The sequence below is a fragment of the Amblyraja radiata genome, chromosome 1, assembly GCF_010909765.2.
Source record: "Amblyraja radiata isolate CabotCenter1 chromosome 1, sAmbRad1.1.pri, whole genome shotgun sequence".
In the NCBI taxonomy this organism is placed as follows: domain Eukaryota; kingdom Metazoa; phylum Chordata; class Chondrichthyes; order Rajiformes; family Rajidae; genus Amblyraja; species Amblyraja radiata.
In genome coordinates, this window is record NC_045956.1 from 124,750,421 (window position 1) to 124,772,494 (window position 22,074).

Consider the following 22,074-nt stretch of genomic DNA (forward strand, 5'->3'; position numbering starts at 1 on the left):
TATGAATGTCCTTTTAAATAAGGTTAGTCATGAATGTTGAGCTACTTAATGCACTGAATGTCACAGCTGAAAGGTATTTACATGATTATTTGTGCATGTATTTTAAGAAGCTGCTTAAGCCAGGGTTTCATAAACTTTTCTACGTCAGGGTCCAAAAGCAATGATTCACTAACTTCTCAAACACCTTCTTTTGACAATAATATGCACCTCATCTCTAACTTTTTAACTTCGTCCTCCAGTGTGCTCTGCAGTCTCTCAATGATCTCCTTCACAATAATAGTGTTTCATAATTCTACTGTGTTTGAGAACGTTAATTTTGGACCCAATTTGCTACTCTCCTACATTTGCTTATGTGACAGTCTGCCATGTGAGATCATGTAAAAGCCTCACTAAAGTCAATGTAGAGTACATTAAATAGACTCCCAACATCAACCTTCCATGTTACCTCCTCAACAAATTCAATTAAGTTGGTCAGGCACAATCTGTGAACAAATTTATCCCAATTAAATCTATGCCTTTCAAAAAAATGGTGTAAACTTTTTAGTGAATTCCAATAATTTTCCAACCATCTAATTAAATATTAATTACTTAGTATATCCTTTTTAAATAATGGTACAGTGTTAATGAAACTAATCTAAAAATATTTTTTTCTTTGCATTAACGCGAGTACAAAATAAATACAAAACTTCCGAAAACTTCTACTTTCAGTTATTCTGAATTTTGTACTCCATTATGGAATTGATGTCATCTTAAATTTGTGCAGTCTACCCTCGTTATTACAGACCTCTTTATAACGGATTTTGTTTTTTGCGGACGGAGCGTCCCACAGTCTCCTTGAGAACACAGGATGCTAATTACACTGCGAATTACCAGCCATTAAATTGACAAGTAATTGCTTCGATTGACACTTAACTCTATTAAACAACGTAACCAAACAGCCTTTTGTAATTTTAGCTTGCAGTAACAAAAATACATTTATAGCTGTTAAAAGAACTTTGTGCACTCGGCTGGTTAGGCAGTGTCTTTGGAAGGAGAAGCGAAGTTAACATTTACGGTCGATGGCCTTTCACCATGAACTCCGGGTCGTGGGAGTCTCACTTAGAATGGGACAGGGTTTCATCAACCCACCATCCCAATGCTCCAGACCTCCTATTTTGCTCTCAATCTATGATTGCGGGAATCAGTAGCAGGGGCAGCAGTTATTGCCGTTCCCGAGCTGCACTGGACAAGGTGATGCTGGGTGGCCCTCTTGGGCCGCCGCTGTGCTCTGTGTCATGAGTGAGGTCCCACTGGGCTCGCAGTGACTGGACTCCAGGATTCTGACCCCGGCGCCCAGCCAATTATGTAAATGGAGGGAAAAACTCTTACTCGGTCATAGTGGACAATTGGCAATTACGGACACCATTCTGATCCCCTCCCCATGGTCCGATATAGCGAGGGTTATGTATTTTGTTAAGTTAGCGTTTGAACCTAATGTCCTGGAATGTTATTGCATATTTACTTTCCTTCCTACCCCTATTGTATTTGATTCTTCAGTTTTTTTTAAGCTTTTGAGGCATCAAAAGATAACTGAGTTTAGTCATTTTTAGTATTGAGTAATACCATAGAAAGGAAAAGGATCTTTCAAACCCAAATGTTTTTCGTCTTTTATTTTTCCTATATACAGATTTTGCAAAATCTATTGAGATAATTCTGGGATTTCAACACTCACAAAGTAGAGATGGGGAAGCTGTCCAGTCAGCAGCTGAAAATCCTGTATGTGGTTGGATAGGTGTTTGGCGGCCATGTCCATGAGGTACTATAAACAGCCCACAAAGCACATCAGGCCTGCCCACATAGTGCAATACCAAAAACCTCCACATTTTTTTTAAATCTCCAGAGAGATCGTAACAAAATACAAGTAAAGCTTAAAGAATTGCATGTCACCATGACAGGGAAGATGACCAAAATTGCCTCTACCTCATTTGCTATATTATTCAATATTTCCGTGTTTTTCTTTTGCATGCTATGTTGCTGTTATTTTTCTTCTAATCTCTTTCTCATATAAATTGTTTTGAATCTTTCCACTGGAATCCTAATTCTGAAAACGTGCATCTATTTATTCTGAGAAGTCAGCTGCATATTTGGATCCTTACGGATTGCTTGACTGCAATTGAATCCTGTATTTCTTACCATAATATTATTTAGTGCAGATTGACAAAATTGCCAACTCCTTTCTCAATAAATAACCATTATAAATAAAGTAATTTAGCTTTTCCTCCTGTCCAATCTTCATTTATTATACATACATTTCCCATGTCAAACATCTTGAAGAATCCTGGGAAAACAATAAGCACTGTCCCTGTTCTACCTTGCTTTGTCCATTTTTGTCAATTAACCAACATTGTCTATTTCCTGGTCCAGTTAGTTTATTTCTGTGGAATATAGTTACGATTTTCCATTGTTGGCTACTGTGTCTACTGTGGAGAATTTCCTATCCTTACAGTCAGGTAGGATAGTAATTTTAGTTGGATTTAAGCCTTTTAAATATGCTCCATTAGTTATTGAGGCTTCACTTGAGGAATCCTTTGCTTACTTTGGGTTCTTACTGTTTTTAGGCTTGGTGTTTAACACCATGGGTTTATCTGGGTCTGTTAATGAGAAATAGTTGCTAAATTGATAGAATATTTAAAATTATACATTCAAATTCTGAACAGACCTTTGCATGGATCAGTGTCATAATGCACAGGACAAAAGTTGTAAGGGTAAGTATTGTCTAAGATGATTTCCCAATTCACAACCTTTAAGTATATATGTAAGTTGGCAGATCCAGTGAACCATCATATTTGGGTTTCAGCATTTTATTACACAACAATGTAACTACAAAACATTTCTTTTTAGGGATTACATGGATCGCCTAGTAGATGAGGCTGAGATGGGAATGCTAAGTCGATCGATACATTCTCCGTCTATTTGTACTTCCGTCAATAGATCCGAAACAATTTCTGATCAGCATAGTTTAATGAGCTCTGGACATGAGTTTTCTGGTAAGGATTGATATAATTTTCAAACAATGGTTATTATCTAAGTAAATTAATATACTTGACAGTGCAAACATTCGAACCTCTATGGTGAAAATAAGTGTTGCATTGATAGATATTGTGCCTTTGTGACATAAAGATGCGTAATTTGGTGATTTATGAGATGGCATTCTTAAAAATTTGCAGATATATAGATTTTATGCAACACTTGAATATGTGTCATGAATATGAACTTTTCATTTATGACAGTTCCTTACAATTCCCCAGGCTCTTAAAGAAATCTGTCAGCATAGGGTTAGGGCAGTTTGGGATTAGGCAATTGTGTTCCAGGATTCACAAGTTATATGTAGCCCTGACATTGTGTACTTAAGATACAAGATGTAAAATTCCATTGTATATGTGCAGCAGAGTGTCCACAACAGCCTGAAGTAAATTTCAAAGCTCAAGTCTTTGAATTTTAAACTTGAACTAATGGACACTTACTAAATTCTAATGTAATTTTAATTTTTGTTTCCAATACTGCAGTAAAGAATTACGTAAGTGAGAACTAGACCATTAACAGAAATTTCATAGGATAAAGCTCTATAAAATAAGAAATGCAAGAATCAAAGGCATAAAAAAAGACTGAGTAGAATCAAAGCAAATCCAAAAGATTCTGTAGACATATGGCAGGAAAGGGGTAATAATACAGAAGGGAGGCTGACCAAAGATGAGAAAATAAATATTCTCAGAGGCAGAGTGCTGCAGTACTAACTGGGCACTTTATACCACTTGAAGGTAGACACAAAATGCTGGAGTAACTCAGCGGGTCAGGCAGCATCTCTGGAGAGAAGGAGTGGGTGACGTTTTGGGTCAAGACCCTTCAGACTGATGTCAGGGGAGGGGGCGGAACAAATATAGATTGTAGTCGGAGACAGTAAGACTAGGGGGAGAACTGGGAAGGGGAGCGGATGGAGAGAGAAAGCAAGGGCTATCTGAAGTTAGAGAAGTCAATGTTCCTACCGCTGGGGTGTAAACTACCCAAGTGTAATATGAGGTGCTGTTCCTTTAATTTGCGCTGGGCCACACTTTGACAATGTAGGAGGCCCAGGACAGAAAGGTCAAATTGGTAATGGGAGGGGGAGTTGAAGTGCTGAGCCACCGGGAAATCAGGTAGGTTAAGTCGGACTGAATGGAGGTGTTCAGCGAAACAAATGCTGAGCCTGCGCCTTGTCCCGCCGATATAGAGGTTGAAACCTGGAACAGCGGATACAGTAGATGAGGTTGGAGGAGGTGCAAGTGAACCTCTGCCTCACCTGGAAAGACTGTTGGGGTCCTTGGATGGAGTCGAGGGGGGAGGTAAAGGGACAGGTGTTGCATCTCCTGCGGTTGCAGGGGAAAGTACCTTGGGGGTGGGGGGTTTAGGTGGGAAGGGACAAGTTGACCAGGAGTTTGAGGGAAAGGTCTCTGCAGAAAGGGGTGGAGATGGGAAGGTGTGGCCAGAAGTGGGATCCCGTTGGAGGTGGCGAAAATGTTGGAGGATTATATGCTGTATGCGATGGCTGATGGGGTGGAAGGTGAGGACTGGGGGGACTCTGTCCTTGTTGCGAATGGGGGAGGGGGAGCAAGAGCAGAGCTGCGGGATATCAAGGAAACCCCCTAATGAGAGCCTCATCTATAATGGAAGAGGGGAACCCCCTTATCCTTAAGAATGAGGACAACTCCGATGCACTGGTATGGAACACCTCATTTGGGCCCAGATGCGGCGTATCTACATCTGTCTCCGACTGCATTCTATCTTTGTCCCACCCTCTCCCCTGACATCAGTCTGAAGAGGGATCTCGACCTGAAACGTCACCCATTCTTTTGCTCCAGAGATGCTGCCTGATCCGCTGAGTTACTCCAGCATTTTGGTCTACCTTCGATTTAAATCAGCATCTGCAGTTCTTTCCTATACTTTATATCACTACGCCAAGAAAGAAGAATGCTGAATTTTCATTCAAGCTCAATATGCTGAAACTCAGGATGGACTAACACATGATAAAGTGGAGCAACTAGAAAGGCTAGCTGCCCTTAAAGAGAATTAACCATTTAATCCAGACAGGATGTATCCTAGATTACTGAGGGACGGAAATAAATTGCAGGGGCAGGGGTGCCTATGTGTCAAATCTCGACAAATTCAAAGGTTGTGTTTCAGGACTAAAATGGTAACTGGAACCTTGGTCAAAGAATGGTAGTCTAGTCCATTTAATCTTGCTGATGAAGAATGTTTAAGAAACAATAATTATGTTCAGAGTAAACAATCATTTGGACAAGTGTTACTGATTAGAGAGAATTGGTATAGATTTGGTAAATGTCAGAGAGGGTTGATGTGATGTATATGGCTTTCTAAAATGTATTTGATCCGATGCCACATAATAGGTTGTCACCACAACTGAAGGCCACCAAATAAGAGGCTGTGGCAACATAGGTACTAATTTCCTAGTGAACAGGAAACAAGTGGTGAAATAAAGTTTTTCTCATCAAGAAAAAGTGGGTAATGAAGCTGCCTGGGGCTATGTGAAGAAAATATATTATAACTTGGACTTGAGCAGACAGGAAAACTCAAATGTGCAAGGGGTAAAAACTGATTAGATAGATTGAATTTAATACTGAGGAATGTGAAGGTTCATGCTTTGGTGGGCTAATGTAGTATTTTTAATCTGAGCGAATACGTACATGATTTGGAATACTATGCTTTATAAATAGAGGCATAGAAGGCAAGAGCAAGGAAGTCAATTGATATTTAGAAACTGGGAACTGCAGATCAGTGCTTCCACACCTCAAAACATTTTTTTTCCTTAAATAGAATCCCAAATTTCCTGGAATTTGATAGTACAGGTGCACAACCTTTTATCCGAAAGCCTTGGGACCAGACACTTTTCGTAATTCAGAATTTGTTGGCCTTCGGAATGGAAATTTTTTAGCGTAGATTTTAATGGCTGGCTCAGTGGTAGAGTGCTCGGCTCATATCCGCAAGGTCGCGAGTTTGCGCCTTGATCCCGGCAGTTACTCGGTCGTGAGTTTGAGTCTTCAATGTCGTTTTTTCTTGCAGAATAAATGTCTGTATGAAATGCAGTGTGTTGAATGAATTCCTGAATTTGTAAATGTGCCCGCAGCATTGAATCACCTCTCGCACTCATGTCACCCTAGCGGGGCTACATGCCCTTAGGCGGCCTAGCTCGGGGATTCTTGAATCCCCGAGCTAGGTCGCGAGTTTGCGCCTCGATCCTGGCAGTTACTCGGTCGCGAGTTTGAGTCTGCAATGTAGTTTTTTCTTGCAGAATAAATGTTTGTATGAAATGCAGTGTGGGAGAGGTGTACTGACTGTGTGGGCAGAACTTTGGAAGTGATTGCCCACCAGTCTAATAAGCCGCTGTGTCTCCCTGTCCCTGGGATAGCAGGGGGCGATCAAACAGCACAATACCCCCTCCCCCTCCAACTCCAGAGGAATCCGCTCCCCGATGGGCCGCTATGGCGACAAGTGGCAGTTTGCCCACAGCCCGAGCTGCGCCCCCTCATCCGCCACCCCAAGAACAAGACGTACCTTGCACACCATCAGCTTCTGCCCCTACGTGTAGGTCGGTGTCCCGATGAGGGGGCGCAGCTCGGGGAACGGCTTCTGGTGGTCCTGACATCTCCGGCCAGTTTGCAGTTTTCCTCTGGAGTTGGAACGGGGCTGGGCTGCTGCTGGCTGTGGGTCTCTGGGATCTCCGTGCTTGCAGTGGGCCTGGGGGTCGGTGTCCCGTTGGTCCTGACGTCTCCGGTGACTGGCACTGACCTGCTGTCATCGCCGACGTGAAGACAGTGCAAAGCCCCCGCACCGGTGCAATGGGCGGGGAGCTGGAGAGGGGAGGGAAGGGGTCACACACATGGCCAGGAAGCAGAGGGGTGTAGGTGGGGTGAAACTGAAGGGAGCGACATTCTGCGGCTGCCTGCCCGCTGAGTTAAAAAGTTCCCACGCAAGACTCACGATACACTGTGTATCGTGAGTCTACCGTGGGAACTTTTTAACTCGGCAGGCAGCAGCATATTGTCAATTATTAACCCTCCCGCGCAATATACCCTCACCTTCTCTTTTATGAATGGGGATTTAGTTCCCCTTTCTTCGAGGACCGACCGGAGGTTCCGCTGTCACCTCTGCGGGCCGCCCTCGGTGAACGTTTTCAAGGACCTTTCTTCAAGGACCGAAAAAATGTCCGCTATTCGGAGGTTTTCGTTATTTGGATCTTCGGATAAAAGGTTGTGCACCTGTGTTTCCAGAAATTTTAAAAAATGCTTCCAGTGATTTGATGTTTTTTTTTCGCGTGCACAAAGAAGAACAAGGCAAAATAGATCAATGTAACTACACCGTAACTGCCTGCTTCTGTTACTCACTTGTACAGTGTTATGCAAGGCAGCTTTCGTTGCCTCCAACAGCTTTAGTTGGCTTTGTTTTTTCAACCTGCTCTCATGTGCCTCAGTCTCTGCCCTCCCTCCCTCTCTCTCTCTCTCCCTCCCTCCCTCCCCCCTTCCCTCGCTCCCTCTCCCCCTCCCTCTTTCTCTTTCTCTCTTCCTCCCTCCCCTTTCCCTCCTTCCCTATCTCGCTCTCCCCCCCTCTCTCTCCCACTTTGCTTTTTTCTCTCCCCTCTTATTCCCTCCCTCCCTCTCTCGCTCTCCCTCCCACTCCCTCCCTCTCCCTCCCTCTCCCTCCCTCTCTCGCTCTCTCTCCCTCTCTCGCTCTCCCTCCCTCCCTCTCTCGCTCTCCCTCCCTCTCTCCCTCTCCCTCCCTCCCTCCCTCTCCCTCCCTCTCTCGCTCTCCCTCCCTCTCTCGCTCTCCCTCCCTCCCTCCCTCCCTCCCTCTCCCTCCCTCTCCCCTCTCTCTCCCTCTCTCTCCCTCTCCCTCCCTCTCTCCCTCTCACTCTCCCTCTCTCCCTCTCTCCCTCTCTCCCTCTCTCCCTCTCTCTCTTCTCTCTCCCTCTCTCCCTCTCTCTCCTTCCCTCTCTCTCCCTCTCTCTCTCCCTCTCTCTCCCCCTCTCCCTCCCCCTCTCCCTCTCTCTCCCTCTCTCTCCCTCTCTCCCCCTCTCTCTCCCCCTCTCCCTCTCTCCACCCCTCCCTCTCGGCCCCTTGAGCCCACCCACCATTCTGTAAGATCAAGGCCAATCCCAATGTAACTGCAATCCCACCGCCACTGGTAACCTTTCACCACTAGGCTTATCCAGAATTCTACCACTGCCTGAAAAATAATCAAAGGCTCAACTTCCACTGAGAAAGAGAATTCCAAATACTCATTTGTTATACGAGAATTTTCCTGAACAGTCTGTGATCCAAGCGCTGTGGCCATAGCGCTACGTTTTAAGCCCATAGCACTGCATCCGGTAGCACTATATTTAGAACCCATAGCGCTGCAGCCGATAGCTCTTTATTTAAATTCCCACGCGTTAAACTGACAGGGCTCTGTTTAAACCTTTGAGCGCCAAACCGGTAGTGCTGTGGCTATTATCTTTACACCCCTTCACAGGCCGGATGCGGAAATTTCCTGAAATTATTCAATTTCCCTAAAATTACCCGAAGACAACCAGAATTTCCCGAATTTCGGGTAATTTCCTTCAAAGTGGAAACACTGTTGCAGATGCTTGTTTACAAAAAAGACACACAGTGCTGGAGTAACTCAGCAGGTCAGGCAGCATCTGTGAAGAACATGAATAGTGATGTTTCAGGTTGGGACCCTTCTTTAGACTGATTGGGAAGGGGGGAGGAAGGTGGAAGAGAAGAAGGGGAGGACAAAGCCTGGAAAGTAATAGGTGGATACGTGAAGGGGTATTTTTGATGGGCACAAGGGGGGGGGGTTGTCAGTGGTTACCTAAAATTGAGAAATTCAATGCTTATGCTGTTGGATTGGAAGCTGCGCATACGAGGTGGTGTTCCTCCAGTTTGCCTATGGTCTCACTCTGACATGGAGGAGGCAATGGTATGAACATTGAATCCTCTAATTTTAGGTAACTACTTAAACCCCTCCCTTGTGCCCCACCTGAACTTGCACTTATTTCTTTCTCCTCCTACCGCCTACATTTGTTCCTCTAGCTTTACCATCTCCTTTTCAAAAATCCCCTCACCCTTATCCACCTATTGTATGCCAGGCTTTGTTTCAGCTTTCTTTCGTTCCCCCACCCCCACCACCATCTCTCACCCACAGTCTGAGGAAAGGTCCTGACCGAAATGTCGCCTATCCATGTTCTCCAGAGATGCTGCCAGACCTGCTGAGTTATTTCAGCCCTTTGTCTTTTTTCATACAATATTTAATCTGGGTGACATGCTTTAAGCATCATGCAAAGACGTAGAGTGCAGAAGTCAGCCTGTGATGATAGTGGAGGCAGATCCAGCTGGTCAAAAGGAGCTTGGCAAGTAGCTAAAATGAAAGAATTTGAGGAACATGGGCAAAAGGCAGGAAAGTGGGTCTAGCCAGAAGCTTGCATATAATGCTGTCACAAAGTGGATTGGCAGAATGTCCTCCTACACCTTCGTCAATCTATGATTTTAAAGTTTGTAACCCTTTAATCAGATTTAATTGTCTATCATGTTTCTTACATTCTTTCAACACAATGAAATATCTCAACGTTTCAGTATATCTCACTTTAAAAAGAGCCCAAATCCAAACAGGCAGAAAATGTCTACAGTTGAAGAGTATGAAAGGAAATTTGAATTTTGAAATATTATTTCTTTAAAATGACATGAGTGTAGTTTTGTGTATAACACTAGACTAAGTGGGACCCTTGGGTCCCTTGTCACATGGGAGGCTTGGTCCCCCCACGCAATATTCCACCACTAAGCCATAGCCTCCAACTGCGCATGATCAGCTGATGGTCCCGCACTAACGGCAGAAGTTAAGTTAAAGTGAATAACTTTGCATTTAATATTTCCATGACCTCGCTATCTCTCTTCCTACTCCTATCCTCCTCCAATACCCCTCATCACCCATCACTCTGTCCCCCTCTTGACCCGCTTCTTTCACCCGGGAGACAGGGAGAGGGAGAGATTGAGGGAGGGGGAGAGGTCTGGAAAGAAGGAGGGAGGGAGAGAGGAGGGAGGAAGAGAGAGAGGGAGGGAGGGAATAAGAGGGAGGGAAAAAAAGAAGGGAGAGAGGGAGGGGGATATGGAGGGAGGGAGGGGGGCGAGAGAGAAAGGGAATAGGAGAGGGAGGGAGGGAATAAAGGAAGGGGGAGAAAGAGGGGGAGGGAAAGGGGGAGTGAGGGGGGAGGGGGAGGGAGACAGGGAGAGATGGAGTGAGAGGCGGAGAGAGCGGGATGGAAAGAAAGGGGGGGAGAGTGCGGGAAGGAGGGAGAGTGGGGGGCGTATCAGTTTTACAGTGAATAGGGAGGGAGAGGGGGGAAAGAGAGTGGATGGATAGAGGGAGGGAGAGAGATAGTGGGAGGGAGGATAGGAGGGCTTGTCCTTGGTTCCATCCCAGACCGCGGCTTCTTTCTCGGCCCCGGTCATGGCCCCATCCCAAGACCCGGGCTCGGCCGTCACTTCCCATCCAGCCCCAGGTTCGGCTCGGCTCCAGCTCAGGCCAAGCCCAGTCCCTGGGCTCGTCCTTGGCTCCAGACCGGCCCGCAGCACCACCCTCCCCACCCGGCCGCCGCCACTCCTTCACCGCGGCGCTGGTGGCGACCTCCAGCCGACTGACAGCGGACACGGCCAATCAGTGCGGCAATGGTGCAGGAAGGGGCGTTGACGTCCCGGTGATGCCCCCTCCTGACTGACAGGAAAGGAGACCAATCTGCACATGCACAGTTTTTACGATTTTCAAACCTTAACTTTTACAATATAGTATTGATCGGAACAAAACTTGTCGCACTTGAGCACAGGGGAATTATGAGTAGGGTGGCGAAAAATCATAGCGCTATCGTGTACCGTTTTTGCGCTAATAGAAAAACTGCGCAAACCGGAAGAGCACAAGATCAGAGTTTTAGTTAGGTATAGATAGATTGATAGATTAGGGAAGGTCGTTCCATCATAAAAGCTGTAGTTCAAGCAATGTCATGAAGAAATTGTTTAACAATTTACCTGCATGTAAATGGCCTATTATGTCATAAGCGATAGGTGTAGAATTAGGCCATTTGGCCCATCAAGTCTACTCTGCCATTCAATCAGGGATGATCTATCTCTCCCTCCTAACCCCATTCTCTTGCCTTCTCCCCATTCCCTCTGACACTTGTACTAATCAAGAATCTATCTATCTCTGCCTTAACAATATCCACCGACCTGGCCTCCACAGCCTTCTGTGGCAAAGAATTCCACAGATTCACCACCCTCTGACTAAAGAAATTTCTTGTCATCTCCTTCCTAAAAGAACGTTCTTTAATTCTGAGGCTCTGATCTCTAGTCCTTGACTCTCCCACTAGTGGAAACATCCTCTCCACATCCACTCTATCCAAGCCTTCCTCTAAACTCCAACGAGGACATGCCCAGTGCCGACAAATGTTCTTCATAGGTAAACCTACTCATTCGTCAGATCATTCTTGTAAACCTCTGGACCCTCTCCAGAGCCAGCACATCATTCCTCGGATATAGTGCCCAAAATTGTTCACAATATTCCAAATGTGGCCTTACCACCGCCTTTTAGAGCCTCTGCATTACATCCCTGTTTTTGTCTACAAGCCCTCTTCAAATAAATGCTGGCATTGAGTTTGCTTTCTTTACTACCAATACGATTTGCAGATTAACCTTTTGGGAGTCCTGCACCAGCACTCCCAAGTCACTTTGCACCTTGGATTTCTGGATTCTCACCCCATTTAGAAAACAGTCTACGTCTTCATTCCTGCTCTTGATCTTATAGACATAAATAACTGAAACGGCTTAAATCCAGAATTTTAAAAGTTTGCCTCAATCATTGAACTAGTAGTAGAAGGGAAGCTAGACCATGGAATCAAATCACTTGTTTCCTTCGTGCTGATGACAACTTTATGTTTGTAATAGATGACTAAGCCTCCACATATGCTGATATAAGTAACTTTTCATCTTATGCATATTTTTCAATGGTGAATTTCATCGATTAGGTGAACAAGTTGTAAGGTATCGTCACAGAATGCATTAAATAAGAGTCTCTTATTTAAGTTATCTAAATAATTACTGTCATTCCTGCTATATGAAGGCTTTAACATCTCAATATATGTATTAATGACTAGGTTGACACAAATTTGCCAGTGTAAATAGTATTGTTAGAGGAAGTGGTGTAGCTTGGAACATTAAAAACTGAGTGAGTGACTGAAAAATTCAAACTAGTTTATCCATTTGGACAAATGGTTGATAATTAAAGTAATGTTTAAATAGTAGTCGTCTTCTTTCGAGTCCAATTTGTTACAAATGTTGACCTTAAACAGTGAAAAGATAAGGACAGTTAAGGACCAATAGTTGAGGATTCCACATGCAATATTAAAAGGTGCTGTTATAAAAACAGGTAAACAGAATTTTTGTCTTGGTCATAGAAGGGTAGGAAAATTTGCAGAAGCCACAGAAAGCCTTGGTGCATGTAGTTCTGGTTGCCTAGGTATAGGAAGTATCATTAAGTTGGAATCAGTGCAGGAGAGATTAAGGAGCTTGTTTCTGGGTCCTTCTGGCTTGAGTTATAGGGATAGTTGAATTGGCTGGGACTATATGTTCTTTGCGGTATTGGAGACTCAATCACGAAGCCCCCATGGTTAAAGTGAATGCTCACAATCTTTTTCCAAGGGTAGAGGATTCTAAAACTCAAGGTCTTAAACCCCCTTTTCACGGGGCGAGTTGACGCAAGATGTCACCAGAGTGAAGAGGTCGTGGTCCAGCACGAGTCTCGCACGATATAACGGCAGTAGATAAAGAGTTCCCACGGTACTCGGCATTTATGTTATTCGTGCGAGTTACTTGGCCGTTTCCCGAGCAGTCGCGTTAAATCTTGAATGAACATCGTGAACTACACGTGACACAAATGATGTAACTTTTTTTTTCACACACTATATATATCCTCCCTTGGTTGAATCGGCTCATTTGGAGACGTAGAGTGGTGGAATTAAATAGAACTTCAAGCATTGGATGTATTCCGTTATATTAAAAGTTCTGAACAGTAAATAGAGCCTGCCCTCCGCATTTAATGTGCTATTTCTTGTGCTTCTTGGATACCTGAGCACAAGTTGGTAAATACAGATGGCCTTTTTAAAGGCAAGCATTACAAGTGAGAATTGCCTGCCCTCATGCATAATTCTTTTTATGGCTCTTTAAACTTCAAACACAGAGGGTGTAAAAGCTGTCTGCGACTTTTTTACTTTGCAGCTGCAGGGCAGACAGACAGACTTATAAGAGAAGTTTAAGTTTACTGCAAACACAGAACTTTTACATCAATAGCAATGTATGTTTTAAAATCTTGGATAACATTAAATGGTTCTCCTCTTGATGAACTTATATATCGTTATATAAACTCACATGAGCACTCGGGAAACTCGGCAGCCTTCGTCTCCAGCAGGTTCCTTTTCCTCTCCCTGTTTCTATAATCCTCTCTGGATTTATCGTACAGAATCTCGTTAAATTGGAACCATTCTACAAGTTCCCCCTCTTGTTCCCTGGTGAAGTTATATGGCTTTACCTTCTGCCATCTTCCCTTTACATAAGCGTCTGTAGAGGCTATTCCTACAACGGCTACTGGGGAGGCAATCTGAATTGCACCTTGCTCACCCTCTCCCTGCTCCAAGGAGCCCACAGGCAGTGTTATCTGTGGCATCTCCTGTTGCCTCTCCACCTGTCTCTCTTGCTGCGTCTCCTCCTCATTCTCCTGCATGGCAAAAACATCTCTGACCCGCTTTTCCCCCTTCCTTTGAGATTTTCTGGGAGCCATCTCTGCAAGTGTTCCTGTTAAAAAGATTATCCAACAATGACAATTAGGTGGGACGTCCTCGAAGGACACATGTTCCCATGTGTCCTTTTGAGACCACCTTTTTTAATCACCTTCTGTCCCCTCTGTCCAGCTTCCGGGTTCACCGTTCGCAGGAGTTCCCACGGTACCCGCAAGAGTTATTACGGATATCGCACGGATATCGCACTGGCCACTACGTTCATATAATGTTGCAATACTCAACCACAAGTGTACAAGTCACTCTTGGAGAAATTCCAATTTTCTTGAATTTTCTCCCGAGTGACCAAGTTACACGATGACCTGCCGTTAGCGCTACGGTGGTCCACGGTGGTCCACGAATGCCGCACTGTTATCGCACGAGGTTCCCACGATGTTGAACTCTGGTTAACTCTTGCGTCAAGTCGCCCCGTGTAAAAGCCGCATTAGACTTAAGGTGAGAGGGGGGAGTTTTGCGAGGGACTGCTGGGGGCAATGTTTAAATTCAACGTAGCTGGAATGCGCTGTCAGAAGAAGCATAGAAGCGTCAATTAACATACTAAGTCATCTGTCTTCAGGATGTGGGGGGGTGGAGGAAGCTCCAGAGATCCCAGAGGAATCCCACACAGTCACAGGGAGAACATGCAAACTCCCCACAGTGCACCAAAGATCAGGATTGAATCCTGATGTCTGACCCGGTGAAGTTTCGTCACTCTGTTGCCCCTCCTCCACCCTCCCCCAGGTTGCAGTGAAGGTTTGGCTTAATTGTGAACCAAGGAGAAAAAATAAACAATGTTTTAAGTATGAGATGTTCTGCAAAGCCGGCACTTCCAATATAGAGAGGACCACATTGCAAGCACTTGACACAGTGTATTAAATTGCTCGAGGTACAAATGAGGTACTACTTCACACAGAAGAATGTTTGATTCTCTGGTGAAAATAAAAGGGTAGGTGTTGCATCTGCTACAGTTGCATGGGAAGACACTAGAAATGGAATGGGTGTTGGCAGAGATGCAAGGATGAACATGAAAATTATGGAGAAAATAATATTTTTTGAATGCTGAAAAGGGAGAAAGATGTGCAACTTCTGACAAACTGAAAGTGGTGGAAATTCCAGAGAGTGTTTTGTTGATTGTTGGGACGGATGCTCTGCATGGGAGAGGGGTAAAAGCAGAAGAGTGGGCAACGGAACAGACACAGATGAGAGACCCGTCAACTGTGGTGGAGATGAAACTGTTTAAAAAAAGTAAAGACCTTGAATGCACCAGTATTGACGATGGTGTTGTTGGAATAGGCACATGGGTCCTGGAGGAGTAGAAGGAAATTAAGTCCTTACAGGCAATGGGATGGGAAGATGTACAACTGCAGGAGTCCATGGGCTTGTTGTGGATGTTTTTTGCTGACCTAACCCATGATAGACATAGAGAAGTCTGAGTTAGAAATTGACCAGGTATAAATAGAACTGAACTCCTTTTGGCCTCTCACACTGTTCCAAAAAAGTTGAACATAAGCCTAGAGCATTTTCTTGTCGTGCTGGGTATGTTAGTGTCCTCAGCACTCCATGTAGAATTCAACAATTTTCAGATAATCAACCTTCCCAGATTGAATCAGAACTTAATTTAAGGTCTTCATCCCTAACATTAACTATTTTCTTCTCTCACCTCAGACACTGCCCGACCTGCTGAATAATTATAGCACTGTTTTTATTTCACTTCTCTTACATCTGCAGTATATTTCTTCTCCCTTATCTTGAATTTCACATTGAGAGCAGTTCTTTGTTTTCTCTCTTGCCTTCTGTTCTCGACCATCTCCACCTACAGGTATCACCTACAAACAAACACACCACCTGTGATTCATAAGCCTTTGGTACTGAGGATTATGAAAGAATATTTATTAGTCATCTCGAGTGCACGATTAATAAGAGATCAATTTTCACTTTATAGTGATCTCAATCTATGACCCAATTTACTCAAGTCCTGCTACCTTTTAATTAGTTCCCTTGAATTTTTGTAATACCCTCCTGAGACAACAAATCTGATCTTAGTTTAATGGCACCTCGCTAAGTATTGTATTAAGTTGCCAGAACAGATTTAATGCCAAAATCTATGGTGTGATTTGACATTGAATCCTCCTGAGTAGTCACCTGAGCCGAGTTGACTCTGGAATGGGATATTCAAGCATATTATAACAATTAATTTATCCTTGCAATTCTTTGCAAGATTGAACTAGCAAATAAAATGTGCAGTGTGCCTCCTAAAGATGTAACGTGAACATCTTGATGCCCATATCTGTTCGATTTATATTTATCCTCGCATGTAATAACTAGTTAGTTACAACTGGGCGGCACAGTAGCGCAGCGGTAGAATTGATGCCCTACAGCACCAGATACCCAGGTTCAATCCTGACTATCGGTGCTGCCTATTTGTATGTTCTCCTTGTAATCGTGTGGGTTCTCTCCGGATGCTTCGGTTTCCTTCCACATTCCAAAGACGTACAGGTTTGTAGGTTTATTGGCTTGGGTGCAAAATTGTAAATCCTAGTGTGTAGGATAGTGCTAGTGTACGAGGTGATCACTGGTCAGTGCAGACGGTGGGCCAAAGGGCCTGTTTCTGCACTGTATCTCTAAAGTCACTGGTTAATAATGTAAAAATCCAGTGATTCAATTCAATTCAATTCAATTCAACTATAATGTCATTGCACAAATACTGAGTATGGGTACAACGAAATGCAGTTTTGCGTCAGTCCGTAGTAGTAGTGCATATAGAAATTTAAAAAAGAAGAAGATACAGAATAATCAAAAATACAGAATAATTAAACAATGGGGACGGAGGGACCGGAGAAATCTATCGGCGGGACTCCCAGTTCAGCAATGTTATGGTATAATTGTAGAAGCTGTTCCTCATCCTACTGGTACGAGACCTGAGGCTCCTGTACCGCCTCCCTGATGGGAGGAGGGCAAACAGTCCATGGTTGGGGTGGGAGGGGTCTTTAATGATCTTCCCAGCCCGTCTCAGACACCGTTTTCGGTGGAGGGCATCCATGGCAGGGAGCGGGGCACCGATGATGTGCTGCGCGGTTTTCACCACCCGTTGTAGTGCCTTCCTGTCCGCAACAGTGCAGCTGCTGTACCATACCGTGAAGCAGGTGGTCAGGATGCTCTCGATGGTACAGCGGTAGAAGTTGGTCAGGATCTGGGGGATCTCAGATTGTTAGATTGTGTTTTATTACATCCTTTTAAGTCGAATACTCTTTTATACTCTTGTGTTATAAATCTTCCAGCCATCTTGGAATGAATTAAAATGATTTGTGAAAATATCTTGGATACAGCTGTAATTTTGAAAGAATGAAATTTTGCTCTTTTTTTTTTTAGCACTGACCAGTACAACATGCAGCATTGCAGATGTAAGCTGTTTGGATTCCTATAATTTTCCTCCGGTGGAGAGTTTACACACAAAAGGACCAACTACCCATGTGCCTGCTTTAATAGACGAATCACTTGGATTGCCTACGAATGGTGACACAGATTGCCTAAATTTATTCGAGACTGGATTCTACCATTCTGATTTGAATCAGATAAGCATGTGCAACAACGAGACTGAAAGACCAGCAAAGAGATTGAAAATGGGGATCTCTGTTCAAGAATCTTTCATCAATGACCTTTCTGTAAATAACCTGGATGTGGATTTTGAGAATCACACACACCACATCACGAGTGCCAAAATGTCTGTTTCTGTTGCAGATTTTAGCAGCTTGCCTAATAATGAAGCAAATGGCTTCATCAATCCCTGTGCACTACACCAGCATACAGCTCTCCAATCAGAGTGACTCCTCCATTGAAACTTCTCATGAAATGGTGGTATGCAGCAATGTTGAACTTGGTGGGTGAGCCATGGAAATTGTTCAGTCATTCACTGGAAGTTTGAATTTTTTTACGATGACATCAGTGATGTCTTTTTACCTATAGGACTTCAATCAATCTTGATTTCTCAAGAGTTAAAAGCCATTTATTTTAAATCCCTGGTAACGTAGAAATTTGAGAGATTATGTTCAAATAGCAGAGTTGGGGACGAGAAATTGAACTTCTTGACGCAGTCCTGAACTCTCACGCTGTTGCATCTCTTTTTGTAGCCTGTAGATAAAGGAACCATTTCACCTCCTGACACCACCATTTGGAATCTGAAACAATAGAAATGGCTTCCATGAAAGCGCACTGCTGTCACAGTAGTGGGTATAGAGGAATACTAATGTTTACAGGTACCTGGCCTTGTTCCTGGCGATTGTAGCATTTTGGAAGTGAACAGTGCACAACCAGTGCAAAGACCTGCATGAACAGAGCCATCTCATCCATTCATTTAAAACAGAGCACTTCAGTTTACAGTGCCATGAGTGCATACTTTGGGGAAAAAATTGATGGATGAAATACAAATGGGAAGACGCCCTCAGACTCAAGTGTTGGGCATGGCTGCCATCTGTAAACGGGTTGGAACTATTGCCAGATTTCTGTGCTTAGAAACTTTTCAAGCTTTTATTGATTAGATTAAATATTGAATTTTGTGATAATTGTACATTGTTTTTTTAAGACTTTAAAGATTGTATTATAGTGTATCTCAAATTGCGTAGTGCATTATATATCGAAGAAGATTTCCAGGGGCAGCTGAAATTGTCTCAACACAACTTGGGACTTGCCACTTCTAATCACAATTCTGTTTTACAATTAAGCCATGTCTCTTGCAGCAGTTCATTGTGTTCTGTATTCAACGTTCTGTACATGCCTAACCAAGCATAGTACAGTCAAACCTTGAACCAAAACTGAACCTTAATATTTTGTAATATATTCTGAATCTTTACAATTTTTCTGGAAGTAAAAGTTTGCAATAAAACACTTGACTTAAACAGGGACATTTGAATTTTCCAGTAATTATTTGATTAGACTTACTTGGGATCAATGTTACACAGCAGGATATAAAAGGGTGTTTTTAAGTGTAAATTGATGCTGGTCATAATCAAAGTCTGCTAAAAAAATTGGAAATTCCCTACGACTTGGTATTAGAAAATACTTATGCTGAAAGATACGTCCCATTTAACCTATTTATAGTATGTGCTATATCACGTATTTCGTGGTATAATTTTTACATTACATTCATTGTTTTCCTAGTTTCTAATTGACAATGTAGTCATTAATATTTAAAACTCATTTCCATCATTGAGCATCTATCAAAAATGTAGTTATTAGACCCAGATGAATACCCATTATTACATATTTTTAAAAGTAAAATAATTTACTGAAATACATTTGATAAACAGGTTTACTGTATTTGCAGGCAAATTGAAAGTGTGAAGTAGGTTAATTAGCTGGGATACATAACATAATGAACTGCTTTAGTGTACTGTAAATATTTGCATAGTCTGGAGAATCTATCTTCACCCTTCCCCCAGCCCCCCACCCCTCCCTCAACCTTATTTGCACAAGCCCCTAAAACAGTGCAGAATTTTTACACAAATACTGCCATTTTAAAAGCGCAAGAATGAATACTGTAGTTTGAGAGGCTGAATTGGTTTGCTATGTAGACAAGTATGACTGTACAGCCATACAATGGTCTTTCAGTTTTTAATACAGGAATCTTGTAAGGTAGATGAAGCTTTAGGTTCTGAGGCCGTACAGGGTGGCATAAAGGTACAAGACACAGAAGTAACGGGTAGCCTTGGCTCTTGCCAGTATTGCGTGGAATTGTGATTCATGTCATCAGCTTGTAGCTTGTGTTTATGTGCTGATCTATGCATTTGTCTTCTGTGGGATCTTTCTCACTAATGTTAACTGAACCCAGTCCTGTACTTGTGGAAATGCTATTCATATCCCTTCATTTATATATTTGAGTGTGATTGGATTTGCAAAGGCTAGTCTGTAGTAATGTTCATACAGATTTATGACTGATCAACTTGTATCAGTTGCACTTTTTGAAATTTTAAAACCATTCCTAGTGCATTATAAATACAGAAATTAACTATGCATTCAGACTTTGTAAGGTTTCCCTGGCAAACAGTAGTGTATGATTTTTATTACAGGGTTTAATTTAAAATTTCCTTTGATTTGCTTGTGATTTTTAAAATAAAATCCTTATTGGTATGTATTCTCTTGCCAGTAACATTGATTAACTCTTCTGACGGAATAATACAGTTTATTTAAAAACATTTAGTCTGAAATTGTTTAACCTTTTTTGGTTGGGTCTAGTCAGTGTTATTTACGTGATACAATGTTTAGATTTTTTTAAATGTGTTTGGGGTGTTGAAAAATTGCTCTTCATCCTACACGCAAAACAAAGATCATCGAAATACTCAACCAAAACTAAAACCAAAATCTTAATGGGAACTGATATTTTAGAACTTTGTAAATTTCATTTTATGTTCTTATTAAACAGGGCAATAATTTGAGAGAATGTAATTATGTAGAATTTATGCATCTAGTAAACTACTTTTCTGAAGTTTAAAGTGTCATGAAATGATCCTTGCTTATTCTTTCTAAATGAGAATCTCATCATTTAACCACTGGGATTTGTAAGATTTGCTGTGTATTGTCAAGCTTTGTTGACTGTTGGCCAAAGATGATTGTTTTTCCTTTCCATTTTGAAATGTCTGTTCATTTACTAATACATTTAGAATTGTAACTGGTGCTGTGGTGAAAATAGCAATATTTCACCAAAAAGGAGATTATGTTTCCCCACTAGTCTAAATGATTAATTTCCTAATATATGTGTAAGAAGGAACTCCAGATGCTGGTTTAAACTGAAGATGGACACAAAAAGCTGGAGTAAAGGGCCTGTTCCACTGTACGAGTTAATTTAAGAGTTCTCCCGAGTTTCCCCACTCGAACTCAGAGAATTACGGTAATAGCCGTTCGTAGGTACTCGGGGCTCTCGTGGCCATTTTTCACAGTGCTGAAAAAACTTCACGAGTTACCGGGTTTCCCGAGTACCTGCCGTTAGCATTACGAGCCGCTACGGGACATCTACGAGCTCAGACGTAGCCGCTACGTACATTCTACGTACTTACCACGAGTTTGATTTTTTTTTAAACTCGGGAGAGCTCTTGAATTACCTCGTACAGTGGGACAGGCCCATAACTCAACGGGATAGGCACCATCTCTGGAGAAGGAATGGGTGACGTTTCGGGTAGAGACTGAAGAAGGGTCTTGACCCGAAACGTCACCCAGTTTCCTAATATAAACTGATCCATTTACTTGAAGGTATTACTTGTTTGATGACTGAAGAATATCAAGATTAATTAGTTCATGAAAAATACTGCGATTTTTCTTTGTGGCTGAGGATAAATACATGTAGTGAGTAAATCTCTTATTATTGAGCATATTGATAACTTATCCAAAGTCTAGTACAAATTAAAATTATCTTTTGAAGGTAAAATAGTGACAAGTTGAACTAACTGTATAAGGAAATTTGAAAAGTATATACATTGCAGAAGAGGAAGTTTGTACAATGTTTGTGAAAAATTAAAGCAATGTGGTATTGATGATCAATATAGACATGCTACTTAAATGCTTTTAATAAAATAAAAGCCCTAACAATACTGTTCTGAAGAAATGGTGCTACAGCTCCTCCTCTACTGTACTGTTGTATTTGGTAATAGAACTGCCAGTGGTGGAAAACATGGGTTAATTGGTGACAATCAAGACAGCATTCATTTTTGAAGATATACCAGAGAAAGCTCTAATGTTGTGTTTTGTTTTAATATTTGTATATAAATACTGAAGGTTTGTGTTCAGCATTATTTTGTACTTCTGTTGTACCTTGATGTGGTATACACCATTCCAGAAATAAAAAGTCTGGAAGTCTCATCTTTATTTTCATTAAGTATAACTTTTAAGTATTATTATGAAGTTACTTTGTATTGAATTTATCTAAAGATGAAATACATATCCTAAGCAGTCTACACAAAGCTCAGTAAACATTTGAAACGCCCAAGTAACATTATGGGAAAGTCTCTTTAGTTTTTTGTTAACATGCAGCAGAAAATATGCCTGATTTATCTGAAAATAAGAAATTCTATTAAATATCATCGTTCAGTTCTTCCTATGAGTGCAGAGCTGCATTGGAATTGGATATTGTTTCTTGAGTGGAGCAATTCAACATTTAATGTTTGCCGAGTTATTAATGTTTTAAAGATTTGAGTGTAAAGATAATAAAG

General features: G+C 42.3%; 1 protein-coding gene across 8 annotated transcripts in view; it reads left to right on the plus strand.

Annotated features, from left to right (window-relative positions):
• Window positions 1-20,364, plus strand: part of mier3 (MIER family member 3) — a 72,387-nt gene extending 52,023 nt beyond the window's left edge. For all 8 annotated transcript variants that reach the window (XM_033030230.1, XM_033030244.1, XM_033030221.1 and 5 more), the window contains 2 exons: window positions 2,881-3,026; window positions 17,249-20,364. In XM_033030230.1, coding sequence (XP_032886121.1) covers window positions 2,881-3,026; window positions 17,249-17,703 — 601 coding nt within the window. In that variant the 3' untranslated portion in view covers window positions 17,704-20,364. The remainder of the gene's footprint in view (window positions 1-2,880; window positions 3,027-17,248) is intronic.
• The last annotated feature ends 1,710 nt before the right edge of the window (window positions 20,365-22,074 follow it).